The 13,306-nt window shown below is 36.2% G+C and overlaps 1 protein-coding gene across 50 annotated transcripts in view; it reads right to left on the bottom strand.

The window, feature by feature from the left end:
- The window catches only part of HDAC9 (histone deacetylase 9), a 1,028,404-nt gene that overhangs the window by 526,170 nt on the left and 488,928 nt on the right, over positions 1 to 13,306 (bottom strand). For 40 of the 50 annotated variants that reach the window (XM_021102482.1, XM_021102481.1, XM_021102503.1 and 37 more), the window contains one exon: positions 6,635 to 6,697. In XM_021102482.1, coding sequence (XP_020958141.1) covers positions 6,635 to 6,697 — 63 coding nt within the window. Of the gene's footprint in view, positions 1 to 6,288; positions 6,453 to 6,634; positions 6,698 to 6,928; positions 9,556 to 13,306 lie in introns of those variants that run through there. The other 10 variants (XM_021102490.1, XM_021102491.1, XM_021102486.1 and 7 more) reach the window with 10 other exon arrangements.

Here is a 13,306-nt window from a genome sequence, read left to right as displayed (position 1 = left end):
AAGATAATTTTCCTTTAATGTACTGAAAAGTTTACACATTATTAGATAAATTTATCTTAATATTTTCTGTATCCTTCCAATCTAACAATAATGAACATTTTACCCAAGCTTATAAAAATGTTAGTAATGCACCAGTCCACAATGCTGATTCTTCTCCTTTCTAAAAAAAAAAAAAAAAAAAAAAAAAAATGACTTGCAACCTAGAGAGACCTAGTCTTCTTTCACAATTACTTCAAATCTCTTTATTAAGGGCTTCTTCTAACAATAGATAGTACACTAAGAAAGGCGTTCTGTATAATACTAGCAAAAAATAAACGCTATCAGGGTTTAAATGTACATGTATCTTCATGAAAATGAAATAACATACAATTCAATTGATGGTACCAACTGTAAGGTCAGCAGAGTGGAGCAGTATGAAGAACCTGATTGCTGCTGATATTACTGATCCTCTAGTGATGCCTGACTATCATGCTATTTCACTACATAATAAATTCTCTTGTCGTCTGTTGCACTGAATAGGATTTTCTACTACTTGCAGCAGAAAACAACTTAGCTTATATACCTACTAGTTAAGGGTTAATCATTGTTAGTATTTTGTCACAGTAGCTTCATGTTTGGGTGTATAAGAAACACTTTTTAGAAAATATGTACATATTATAAAAACTTATACAAGGGAAAAAAGTATGACAACGAAAACAAAAGTACCACTACCAACCACCACCACCACACACAAAATTTTTCCTGATTTCTTTCTATTTACATATGAATTCTTCTGGGAGATAGATAAAATACACTTTTATAAAATGAGATCATATCACCAAAGTTATTTTTACTTTAAAAAATTACTTTTTTTCCCTTTTTTGGCCACACCCCCACAGCACATGGGGTTCTCCGAGCCAGAGATTGAATCTGAGCCACATCTGTGGCCCACAGCTGAAGCAACGCTGGATCCTTAACCCATTGTGCCACAGCAGGAACTCCAAAAAACATTAATTTTTAAATGAATTTAACAATGAAAAACTATAATTGAAGGGACTATAAACATACTAAAGACTTCCTTCCTATATAAAGTACAATTTCCAAAAAGATATCTCTGAGGTTAAACAAAGAAATTATTTTTAAAAATCAGTGTTGGAGTCTTTTTTAAAAAAAAAAATGTGCTTCTATTTTAAGCAGCAAGGAGTCTGTCCCAGCTCAGAAAGGAGATATTAGCACTTTCACACACCCCTGCATCTCACCTCTTCCCAATGCCTCATATTGATGAAAGCTTTATGAATATTTTTACATTGTCCTACTTCATTAAATTTGCTTTCTGTCCTATAACCATAATCTCACCGCTGTTTGAAAGAATTCAATGCTTTCCATTAACTTTACTATGCTTTCTCCACTTCTCAGTTTCATTCTTTGCTTCAGTTTAAAGCTCATTTCTTCATTGTGTGGGTTTCACTGTCAAGCAGTTTAGTTGGTGTTTGAGAATGTCTAAGTTGCTAATTATTTTCTTTACATTGTAGTAACATCTCATCTGGGTGGAACACTGGGTTGCAATTCTTTCACAACTTCTGAGATTTTTCTCCACTATCTTCTGGCATTGAGTGTTGGGTAAATTTGATAAGCCTTCCTGAGTTTCACACATTCTCTCCCACCTTAGATATTTGCTTTACCTGCCTGAACCCTGAAGAATAATTTATCTCTTGAAATTCAGCACCACAGTGTGGTTATGACTTGGTGCTGAGCACTTACAGCAAATTTTCCCACAAGACGGGAGCTCTTTCAATATGCAGATTTATTTATTTTTTTTCCTTTTCAGTGAAATAATCTTTCTTCATTTTTACAAAATGTTCTTCTATTTCAAAGTTTTGGAATATCAGCTTCAGGGATATAAATAACCTGTCACTGTGTCTTTTGTCTTTCTTATTATTTACCTCTCCCCAATCACTTTAATCCATTTCCCTTTTTCATTCCCTCTGATTGTCTCCAGCCTTTCCTCTTTGTTGGTAAAGATTTTCACTGGTGTCTATTCTGTTTCCTGCTTTTTCTAATGAATTTTTTGTTCTATAATTGCCATGCTTTTTTCATTCTAAGTTTGTTTCCCTAGACTGAAAATACCCTTTTTCATTCCTTTCTACAGTTTTATCATCTCACCTTTGAGCTCTTATTTTACAAAGTTTATGTTCTTATTAAGGCGCTCTATTTGCAAGGAGCAGTTATTAAATAATTTCATGGGTTCACTGAGTTGATGTCTTATTGGTGGGATCTATAAAGTTAGTAGGGGAAGGTATTTCATTGCAAAGACCTATGGGTCATTTTTGCAATTTAGAGTATTGCTCTGAAGCCTTCCCCTGGAGATGTGGTGTTTCTGCACCTTCCCCCATTTCGCCAGTTTCTCTTCCAGAATCTTTTCTGCTGTTTCTCAGTTGCAATAAAAAAACTCCACCACCACCAAAAGCTGAGGATATCCACTCAGTTTGCTCCATTCCAGATTTGGAAATGTTAGAATTTTCAGTACATTGTCATCTTGTCGGTAACAGGCCCTATTAAGCTTCTCTCTTCGGATCAAAGATCCCTGTTTCCATTATTCCCTTGGCTACCAGTTTCTGAGATATGCTGTATTAGGTCATATCATTTCCTTTGCTCAGCTAATGCTGAATATTGTGTATGTGGGGTGGGGAATGATGCTGACTTATACTATTTTAGGATCACTTCATTATCAATCAGTGATGAGAAATTATGTAGTACATTTTCAAATTTCTCATCTCCAAAATCAAAACCACCATTTAAAATTCATCATCGGGCTCATTTTAGTCTCTTGAGGGATTTTATTGAATTGTTTTTACTTAACGCATATGACAAACAATTTTGCCATCCGTGTCATCCACAGAAAAATAATCATTCTTGTCCCCATTCTCAACGGGCCAACTTATAACTAGCTTTTTGATTGCTATCTATCAAACAGCCCAACTGATAACATCCTAGGAAGTGAAGATAACCTGAGGTAGAGAATGGCAAAATAGTAATTATGGGGAATACCAGAAGTGATTCTTAACATGACAGGAGCATTTCACAGACTTACATTTTCATAATTAGATTCTGCTTTCCAAGTAGACATAAATGACTACTGAATCTAAAATGTTCCTTTTCCCCTGACAATACATACCAAGGAGATAAAAGGATTCTGAAAGAGCGAAGATATATTTTCCTTAAAAGAAATTCAGAATTTAGATTTAAATGTGTTTCTTTATACCCTAAAAGAAGAATGCAGAGTGAAAATATGAGTTTTCCTTACTGTAAACATTTTTTACACTAATGCTCTACAAACTCTAGGAAATTCTTTCATAATAATCATTCCAATATCATCTGGGTAACTTTGCTGTCCAATGCATTAAGCAACAAGCCTGGCAATAGGAGAATACCCCAGATTCTGCCAGCTACTGCTGAGTGGCTTGAATCAATGTTTGTAGATGCTTCAGTTTCTGCCACAGTTATCACTCATATTGGTCCACACAAGCCACAAAAGTGGAGACTGACCCAGCAAAATGTGTCACTCATACTGAATTCCAAGATTCAATATTAAAAAGCTTTTTATTTAAAAGATATTAACAGATGACATTGCAGAACCTAACTCTTCCTTAGATGTATAGCTTGGCTGGGTCAATATTAGAGAAAAAAACTGGAGCCATATAAAACACTTGCTATTCAATAGTATAAAAAGCTCTAAAGAAAAAATATCATTTATATTAATACATGGCTAGAATAATAAATGGGAGCTCTAAAGCAACGACTAACAACAAAATAAAGCTTTTTAAACAATCTCAAGAAAGCTGCTGTTGGGATTTCACTGTTCTGTGACATATTCTGCAACTTCTTTACCTTTGATTATAAAGTAATGAGACATTTCACAGAACACACACATACACACATACACAACACTGATTTAGTCACAATCTGTCCAAAGAAATTATTTAATTTTTATCAGACCAGGAAAACTGCCCTTCCCTCCAAAAAAGCTGATTGATAAAGATAACTAGTGAAAACTTACTATCAAAGCAAAAAGTCATTCCCCTAGATGACATACATTCTAGCTCATCTGGCTCATTCAGTGATAAAGACCATGGTATTGCAGAACAAGAACCCAAGATTCATTCGCTAAAAAATGTTAATAGTGAGTTCACACTTTAATGACATGTTACCTTTGAACCTCACAAGAGTACCAAGAGGTGAGCAGGAAGACATCATTGGTTTACAGGTAAGTAAACCACTTCCAACACTTCTACAACTGGCCAGCAGTGGAGTTCTCACAAGAACACAGAGCTTCTGACTCCTAGAAGAATGTTCCCTGCACTGCTACGGTGTACCTTTTTCTCTTTCAGATCCAAAGACTCCCTCCATTTCTAAGCATATCAATCACATCCATGCCACTGGTCCAAAAGGGAGCTGAATAAGATTTGTAGTTTAAATAAATACACCCCTAATTGAGCACTTAACTTAAAAGACAAATCCTACTGATACGGGTCACTAGCATCATTATCACTTCCCTCTACACTATCAGTGATACCCAAAGTTCGCTGCATGTTAGAATTGCTTCCAGGCTGTTTCTCATACTGTTTCAATCAGAAACACTAGCGGTGAACCCCAGGCATCAGTATTTTGTAAAATATTCCTGGTGACCACACCTTTGAGAGCCACTGCCTCAGAAGAAGTACACAAAAAAAGACTAGGGGAATTAAATTTAAGAGCATATTTTATTTAAAAAAAATCAAATGTTACAGGACATGGTAGAAAGAATGCAAATGTTTTTATGCTTCAAATTTTAAAAATATTCAGCACTTGCAGTTCTCTTATTTATATCAGACAGGTTTGGGAGCTGATGTCAATTGACATCACTTTTCATTTAAGAGCTGGTGCTTAAATGTTGCTTCCTGTAAAACTGACAATAACGCAGTCTCAAATGCTTCCCTGCCTGAAAATATTGTTGCGCTGTATAAAAATCATTAAATGTCCGGAAAATGACAATCTCAACTGAAACTGGAGTAAATTTATGTATGATTATCAAAGACACTGAGAAACAGTGAAGCTTGCAAACACCTGTAGCAAGATTCAAGCCAGCAGATAGTCACTGCTTGAAAGGCACAGCTTTGTTTCTACCATGTGAATGAAATTTTAAACTTTTAACAGAGGTGAGGAATAAAAGGGTAAAGGGTAGTACTGAAAAGATATCTAAAATAGTTAATGTTAATAGAATTGGTTGATACATGAAAAATAAAATGCCAAGTAATGAGCTCCATCAGAGACGTAACAGTTGACCCCTCCCCAAACTTTTTTCAACTTTATAGCCACAAAGATAATAAACCGTACTGAAATTCTGGTATGTTTGCTTGAGATAAGCAGACACTACTGATTAATATAATTTCTGTCACTTAAGTGTAAACACACCAAATTACACAAAATTGGTATTTTATTCTGACTCCACAAAAAAATTGGGTCAATGAAGGATCTTAAAATTATCATAACTAACCAAGGTTTAGAGAAAATCTGCCCAAAGATAGAACCATAGATGAGGAGGTGTTCAATACTAAAACAGACATCATGCCAACCTGTGGAGTATCTCCTTCTCATCTAGCTCTACCAAGTAAACGCTGCTTTATGTTGCACTTTTACCATGGAAATCTAGGTAGTGTTCTATAATTATAATTAAGCCCACATAGGAACACAGAAGATGGCAGGGGGAACTTTAAGTCAATTTAGATTGAGACATTCAGAAAAGAAGCAAAACAAAAAGTACCACAAGCTTTAGGAACTAGCTGTAGGGAATAAATATGAAAAGAAACAAGAACGAGTAAGTGCTATTGCCTGGAGAGTCTGCTCTTAGAGAAACTGGTAAAGCTGAGGAGCTTCATCTCCCATCTGCACAGCTCCCTGAAGGGACAAGCACATACACAGAAACTAGAAATCAGAATCTGTTACTATTATTCTTTAAAATATTGCACCTGCGTAAAACACCTTTATATGTGTTACAGCTGTGCATCTGCCTGACAATGCTAGACTTTCCAAATGTTTTAAAGAAAATCAAAATAATCACCTGCTAATAATAATTTTATTTCATCCTAAGCAGTTTCTTTTTGGGATGAGAAGAAAAAAAGCTACGTGAAAACTACCTTCACAACTCCTGTAGCAAACACATTTCATAAGGTAGGTCTATAAATAGAGGTGCTTCTGTAGGCACACTGTCAATATAAAATCATCAGGCTACAGAAGGCTGCAATGTAAATTGCAGCCCCAATATGAACTTACCTTATTTTAAAGTCCCATCAGAATATGCGTACAATCGGAACGGACCTCCTTTTGCTAGTTGCAGAGCAAGGCAAAACACCCCCAACTACATTTTACTTATCTCTGCCCCATCCTTCAGGAGAAGCTTTGCGATTTCATTCAGAAGCAGCCTGTCCCTGAGCAGACTGAATATGCACAGAAAAGAGTAATGGAAGGGATCTAAGTTAAACCCTCCAGAAGCACCAAGAAAATAGCAACATCAACACCAAAAAGCAGCAAACCCTTAAGAGAGTACTTTTCCTAGCTGCCTTTCCCAAGACAGCCCCCTTTCACATGTAAAATGTCTCTGTTAAAAAAAGGCTCTTACCTGAGCTGATCATACTGTGCATTCTCTGCTGAGCCAAGAGCTGCTCTCGTCCAGCCACCCCATCTGAAGGAAAACACGAGTCAGTCTCGTAAATTGTCTGCAGCATATTCCAATCGCTCTTACTTCAGCTACATGAAAGATTCATCGCTGCACGGGCCCCAGGAGCTACCCTGGCTGGTCCTCCCTCCTCCCCGAGGAAAGGCAGCAAAAGATCAACTTCGACAATGACTTCCTCTCTGCTAAGATGGACACACACTTTTCAAAAGACCTGGGTACTTTTGCTACATTACCAACCTGTGTGCAAAGCAGAAAGGACCGAATGGATGCTAAGGCTCTCTGGAGTTTAGGCTATCCCGGAAACTAAAAGCAGGTGGGAACTAGGAATGTGCTTCAGGGTTATTGCTTTGTCAGAATAAGTAGAAAAATATTAACTCGACCCACGAGAAAAAGAAACCAATTAAACCTGGCTTACAGCTCCTCAGGCTGCTAGAGTTTCACTGCAAGAACCCTCAGTCCTGCAAGTGGCTTCAGCTGGTGCCCTTCTCCTATCTGTGTGTGCCTCTTCCCCCTCTCTAGTCTCTCTCAGCTCAAGTTGGCTAAAGCTAGTGATAATCCATTTGCATATGAATCAACAACAGCATGGCCCACAGGCACAGAAATAGAACAATGGTCGGCCTGAGCCAAAAATAGGTCAAGCATGGCCGAGTGATTGGAGCCTGCATTAATGCATTTAAAAATACCCCAGCAAACCCAGCTGTCCAGCCTCTATCTTTCAAACCATAATTCTCTATTGCAGGGCCTTAAAAGCAATTAACTCTTTCCTCCCTTCAAGCTTGCTTTACACACTGTTTCCATACTGGCGATTCACTTCCAAAGAAAGGAAGTGTGGGGGGGAAATAAGAATAATTCTAAGAGGGCAAATGCACATACATTTCATTTCATTTTATTTTTGTAGTATGTGTTTTTGGAAGAGAGAGGAGAGAAGTGCAGAGCTCTGTATTGGTTCTAAAATAATACTGGAAGCTTTTGCTCATAATGTGGTTTCTGCCTCACCCACGCACAGCAATCCTGGTGTTCTATTTTTGTTGCCTGTTTCTCTGGCTACACTGCAGTTGGCTGTAGCACTAGAAGCTTTGCTGCCTTCTAGTTTCAAGACTGACAGGAGATTTAGTAGAGGTAGTTTTGGAAAATAAGCACACCCCAGAATAAAATGTTTATGAAGGACCAGCTTGATTTTTTCTTTTTTTTTTTTTAACTTGCTATTTATGTAAGGCAATTGTCCTGTTTCACAAATCTTTATATGATTTTAGTACCACCTATCAATTTCATTACATCCAGTTTCCATTATATCTAAATTAAAAATATATATGCAACTTAGAGCTAAAAATGTTCCTTCTGTTTCAGCCTCTCAGGCTAAATTCAATTTACCTGCTGAAGGCAAAGAAGGTACTTGTGCTTTCTTATGGATGGTGCAGAATTAAAAAATATATGCACCTGTGCATCAATTATATAGTCAACCCCCAACTATGAAAGTTCTGCATTCATCTCTACCTTGGTTGGCTGAAATACAGACCTCACTTTTCGATAGAAATAGTGTTTATAATAGTTGATTCCCAGATCAACACACACTGCAGAATTTACTTACAAATGAGCTATTGTATATAGCACTAAACATTCTACAGTCTCTGGTACACACATAACATCATTTCTAGATGAGAAATAAATTCTGCATCATAAATTAGGTTGCTAGCATCTAGCCACTCCAAAGAGCAAACCTAAAAGTGAAAATCCATTGGTCATGGGAGCTCTTCTCCTTTTTCTAAACTCAATTGGCAAGAAAAAATATAATTCTTAAGGCATTAGTAGCAACAGAGAAGAAAAGGAAAACAGCGGTGTTTCAAGGTTCCCACAACAATCAGATGAAGGAGAGTTCCTGGTCAATCATAGATTGTGGAGCAGAAGAAAGAGAACAAGAAGATACAGAGTTCCAGTGAAAAGGAGGAAACATATTAAGTCATTAGGCAGATAACTCCCTGTTGAAGAAAATGGCACTGTGAATTTTTCTTTTTTCATAGATTAACTCCCACTTATTGCACAATTATATTTGAACAGTTACAGGATTTTTTTTTTAGAAGTTATTCCAAACTACATTTGACTTAAGCTAAACAGGAAAATCTTATGTGCCCGTCAATGGAAAAAAACGTTTAATTCCATCTGCCATCATAAAGTAAACTTTCACTCAATTAAGACATTGGTGTATAAAATTCAAGGGATGGAAATACTGTAGATCTGGCAGTTTACCTCAGAGATTACATAACCAACCACAGCATTTTAGACCTAGGGGAAATTTAGAGATTGTCTATAATGGTGTCCAAACTCTCTGTCCCCCAGGATGCCAGGGACCCTGGGAGCTGACTCTCAGTGTTACCCAGAAGAGGTTTTTTCCCCAAACCAGAGCAGCCTTGTTTTTATCTGTTTACATTTGGGTAAGATTTCTTTGGAACAATGACTTCTTAGATTAAGAAAAAAATTAAAATATGGTATATGATGACAGATGATAACTAGACTTATCATTGCTATCATTTTGCGCCATATAGAAATATCAAATGATTGTGTTGTGCGCTGGGAACTAATATAATGTTGTAGATCAATTACACTTCATAAACAAATAAACTGACAAAAAAAGAGAGATAAGATGTGACTACCAGAGAGGAGGGGGTGCGGGAAAGGGCATTTTAGATGAAGGTGGTCCAAAGGTATAAACTTCCAGTTAGAAGATAAATAAGTACCAGGGATGTAACATACAACATAATGAATATAGCTAACATTGCAGTGTGTTACCTATGAAAGTTGTTAAGAGTAAATCCTAAAAGTTCATCACAGAAAAACATTTTTGTTCATTTCATTTTGTATCTATATAAGATGATGAATGTACACTAGACTTACTGTGGTAATCATTTGCTGATGGATGTAAGTCATTATGCTGTACACCATGAACTTATACAGTGCCGTATATCAATCATACCTCAGTAAAACTGGAAGGAAAAAAAAATTGAAATCCACTCTTTGAGTACACATGATCTCCCTAATGTACACACGAAGAGAGTAAAGAAACTTTCTGAATGTTACGAAGGATGAAAAAACACTCATTAATGGAGTTATGACTGGAGAGACTCAGTCTCTAGTTGTCTACCCAAGTAGGTCTAGCACTCATATTCTCAAGTACACCCTCTTATTCCTTACAATGCAAATAATTATCTGAAATATTCAGAATAAATTTTAATATTATCTACTGATGTAAAATAGAACCACTCTTAATTGTCTCAGAGTGGCTTTAAACAGAGTATGTTTTAAAAACTAGTGATAAACATAGAAGGACAACAGAAATCCTAGTACAGAATCCTAGTCCTTGACTTAAAGTGACATTACTCCCAGATTAGCCCCATATGAAAATATCAAGCCAAAATGCATCTAATATATCTAACCTACCAAACATCATAGCTTATCCTAGCCTACTTTAAACATGCTCAGAAAACTCACAAGAGTCTATTGGACAAAATACCTAACACACAGTATATTTTATAATGAAGTATTAAATTGAATACTGTGCTGAAAGTGAAAAACACAGTGGTTTTAAGAGTATCAGGTATTTACCCTGTGATCACTGTGGCTCATTGCTGCTGCCTAGCATCTTCCGAGAATATCATAAGGCCTATATCGCTAGCACAGAAAAGGTCAAAATTCCAACTATGACTTCTCCTTAAGGCATATGGTTTTCACTCCATAGTAAAGCCAAAAAATCATAAATGTAACTTAAATTGTGTGTAATGATTAGCCACAAACACACAATTTCACCTGCCTCCATTAATCAAGTTTATTTTGAGATTTGCATGTTCTCCCAGGACCCACAGCCTAAACATCAAGATGTTTGCCTGAGTAGTTTTCTACAAATGTGGCGTCAGCTGCATGTAGTTCGAGCTGAGCTGGTTAAGACACGGACCCTTCAAATGCGTGTGCCAAGTGTGTGCTAGGTGACCTTTTGCAGAGGCCTGTAGCTTAATTACACCTGCACACAGAAAGACCTTTACCACACCTTTTTCCAATCATCGTTCTCCTTGCTCCTCATGCCTCAGACCACCCTGCTTCTTAATTATTTACCCCATCAATACCCCCAGCCCTTTGCCTTGGAGGAGCCGGGTTTGAAATTTGTTCTTTAATCTCCTTGCTGGGCTGCCTTTTGGATAATCCCTCTTTGCTGCAAGTTTCCAGTGTTCCAGCATTTCGGCTGAAACCAGGATGAACCTGGTTTGGTAACAGAATCATCGAAGCTGGGGATCATCTGTATTGACATAATTTACATCTTTGTTGTTTTATATTGAAATTATACCCTTAAAATACAGTTTACAGAAAGTCTCCAAGCTTTTATAATCATTAAAAAAAAAAAACCCAGAACCCAAAAGAGTTAGTAATTCCTCATTCTCAGAGATATCAGGATAGGGCATTCACATAGAAGAGTATAAATAATGGGTCTTATTTTGACCAGGTTAGTTAACTTGAGTTTATTTATATTCTGTCCCTGCATTCTTGCAGCATTTTTTTGCCGGTAGCATTCTTGTCTTTCAACTCTTGATAATGGAAACCTAATTTAGAGTGAAAAGATATTGGTCGCTTATCATTAAATAGATACGACTTGTTTCTGAGAGGAAAAATAACATCATTAAAACCACTATCAAGTATAATGATTATCATAGTTCTATTCTCCAAAAACTTAAATATTAAGAATGTCGAGGTAATTCTTCTCACATTATGTCAACAATGTCGGTAAAGAAATGTGAGTTTCTTTCTGGGTATTTGTAAAACCAATTTTACTGACTGGGAAAAAAGATATTAAATTTTATAAGAACTGTTACAAGCTCATACAAATGTCAGGCTAGAATAGATGGGAAGTTTTACATTTTTTAATAAATTTAAATTCAATTTAATAAACATTTTGGAAATTGATCTAAATGTTGTACTTTACATTTATTTAAATAATAAATGAAAAAGAGTAAGGAAAGAAAACCAGATTCCCAGTTAAAAAAAAATGGGAATGGGCATCAAATCCTAAGGCAAAACATCATTCAAAAGTAATTATGATAATTCCAATTCTTTTCATAGGTATATAAGCACAATGAAAAAAATTAAATATTTTAATTAAATTTTAATTAAAAATTTAAAGTATGGATAAAAAATCTATATGGCATCAAAATATTTCCAGAAAGTTCTAAAGACTGATTTTCTCAAATCTGTCTTAGTTGATGACTGATGAATGACACCACTAGAAAAAGTGAACAAGGACGTATAACCTGATTTATTTCACCACAATAATAAATCCTCGTTCATCTGTAATCAAGCATAGACTTTTCATGCAGTACCAAATCTTACCAAATCTTATGGTTCTAGAACCCAGATGCAGTAAGATTTTAAACTTGTTTGCCTGCAATACTAAACTGTGCTGTAACAAGAAAGCTACAAATTACTTTAACTCTTCCACTGTCCCACTCATGTTGCTGCTTCTTCCATCCTCAAATTTCTCAAAGTATTGTCACAGCAATGAAGTTATACACATTTGCCTGCAGGCAACTGACTTGATTCCTAGGACCCTTGAGGGGTCTACGCCGTAGCCACAGCGAAGCCAGATTGGAGTCACATCTGTGACCTATACTACAGGCCACGGCAATACTGGATCCTTTACCCACTGAGGGAGGTCAGGGATTGAACCCACATCCTCACAGATACTAGTCAGGTTCATAATCCACTGAGCGACAACAGGAACTCCCTAATTTTTATTATTTATCTGAAATTTCTGTGAAGAACATCACCAATTCTTATTAAATAGTGGTGACTCAATTTATAGATGATTCCTTTGTACTATAGCAACTTAATTACCAAATGGTCTTCAGATAAGGAAACCTTGCCTGAACCCAAAGGGTGTGAGTAAACACATCAGCAATGAAATGCCAGGGAGAAAACAAAACAACAAAAAACTCTAGAATTGTTGATCTTACTTCAATTAAAAATTATCTCTTCCTTTACTCTTCAAATTAGATGTCTTGTTCCATGATTTATTCTATTTGGGAGGGATAACGGAGTATAAAGATCACCTGGAAGCTTTTTAGAAATGCAATTTATTGGTCCAGAACTACTAAATGAAAATCTCGGGGTGGGAGGGAGCTCTATTTTACAAGATCTCCAAGTGATTCTGATGCACAATAAAGCTTTAGAACCAGTAGATAAAATCGTCCTTTCCAAAGCAATGATAAGATGGATAAAGATAACAAATTATCTTTTTGGGATCCAATTTCAAATTAAGCACTATTATTAAGGAACATATTTTCAAAATTAAAATAATTAAACTAGGTAATAGACAGAAGAAGAGCATTTAATATTCAAAGTATGAAAAGATGGAGGAGGCTCATCCAGAAAAAGATCTTCTAGCTTGCAGATGCATCCATCATTACACACAAGGTGATTGACATGTGAGCACTGTTTTTCTCCATTAAGCCACATTCTAGGGTCTATTTTTCTGAGTATTTGCCAGTTGCACATTCACCCCTTTTTGCAGAGCTCAGAACAGCCAACCCAGGAGAAGAAAGCAAGATGATCATAAATAGTCCTATAATTAGAGGGACA

This window comes from Sus scrofa, chromosome 9 (genome assembly GCF_000003025.6).
Source record: "Sus scrofa isolate TJ Tabasco breed Duroc chromosome 9, Sscrofa11.1, whole genome shotgun sequence".
Lineage (NCBI taxonomy): Eukaryota > Metazoa > Chordata > Mammalia > Artiodactyla > Suidae > Sus > Sus scrofa.
This window is presented reverse-complemented; position numbering and strand designations above follow the sequence as displayed.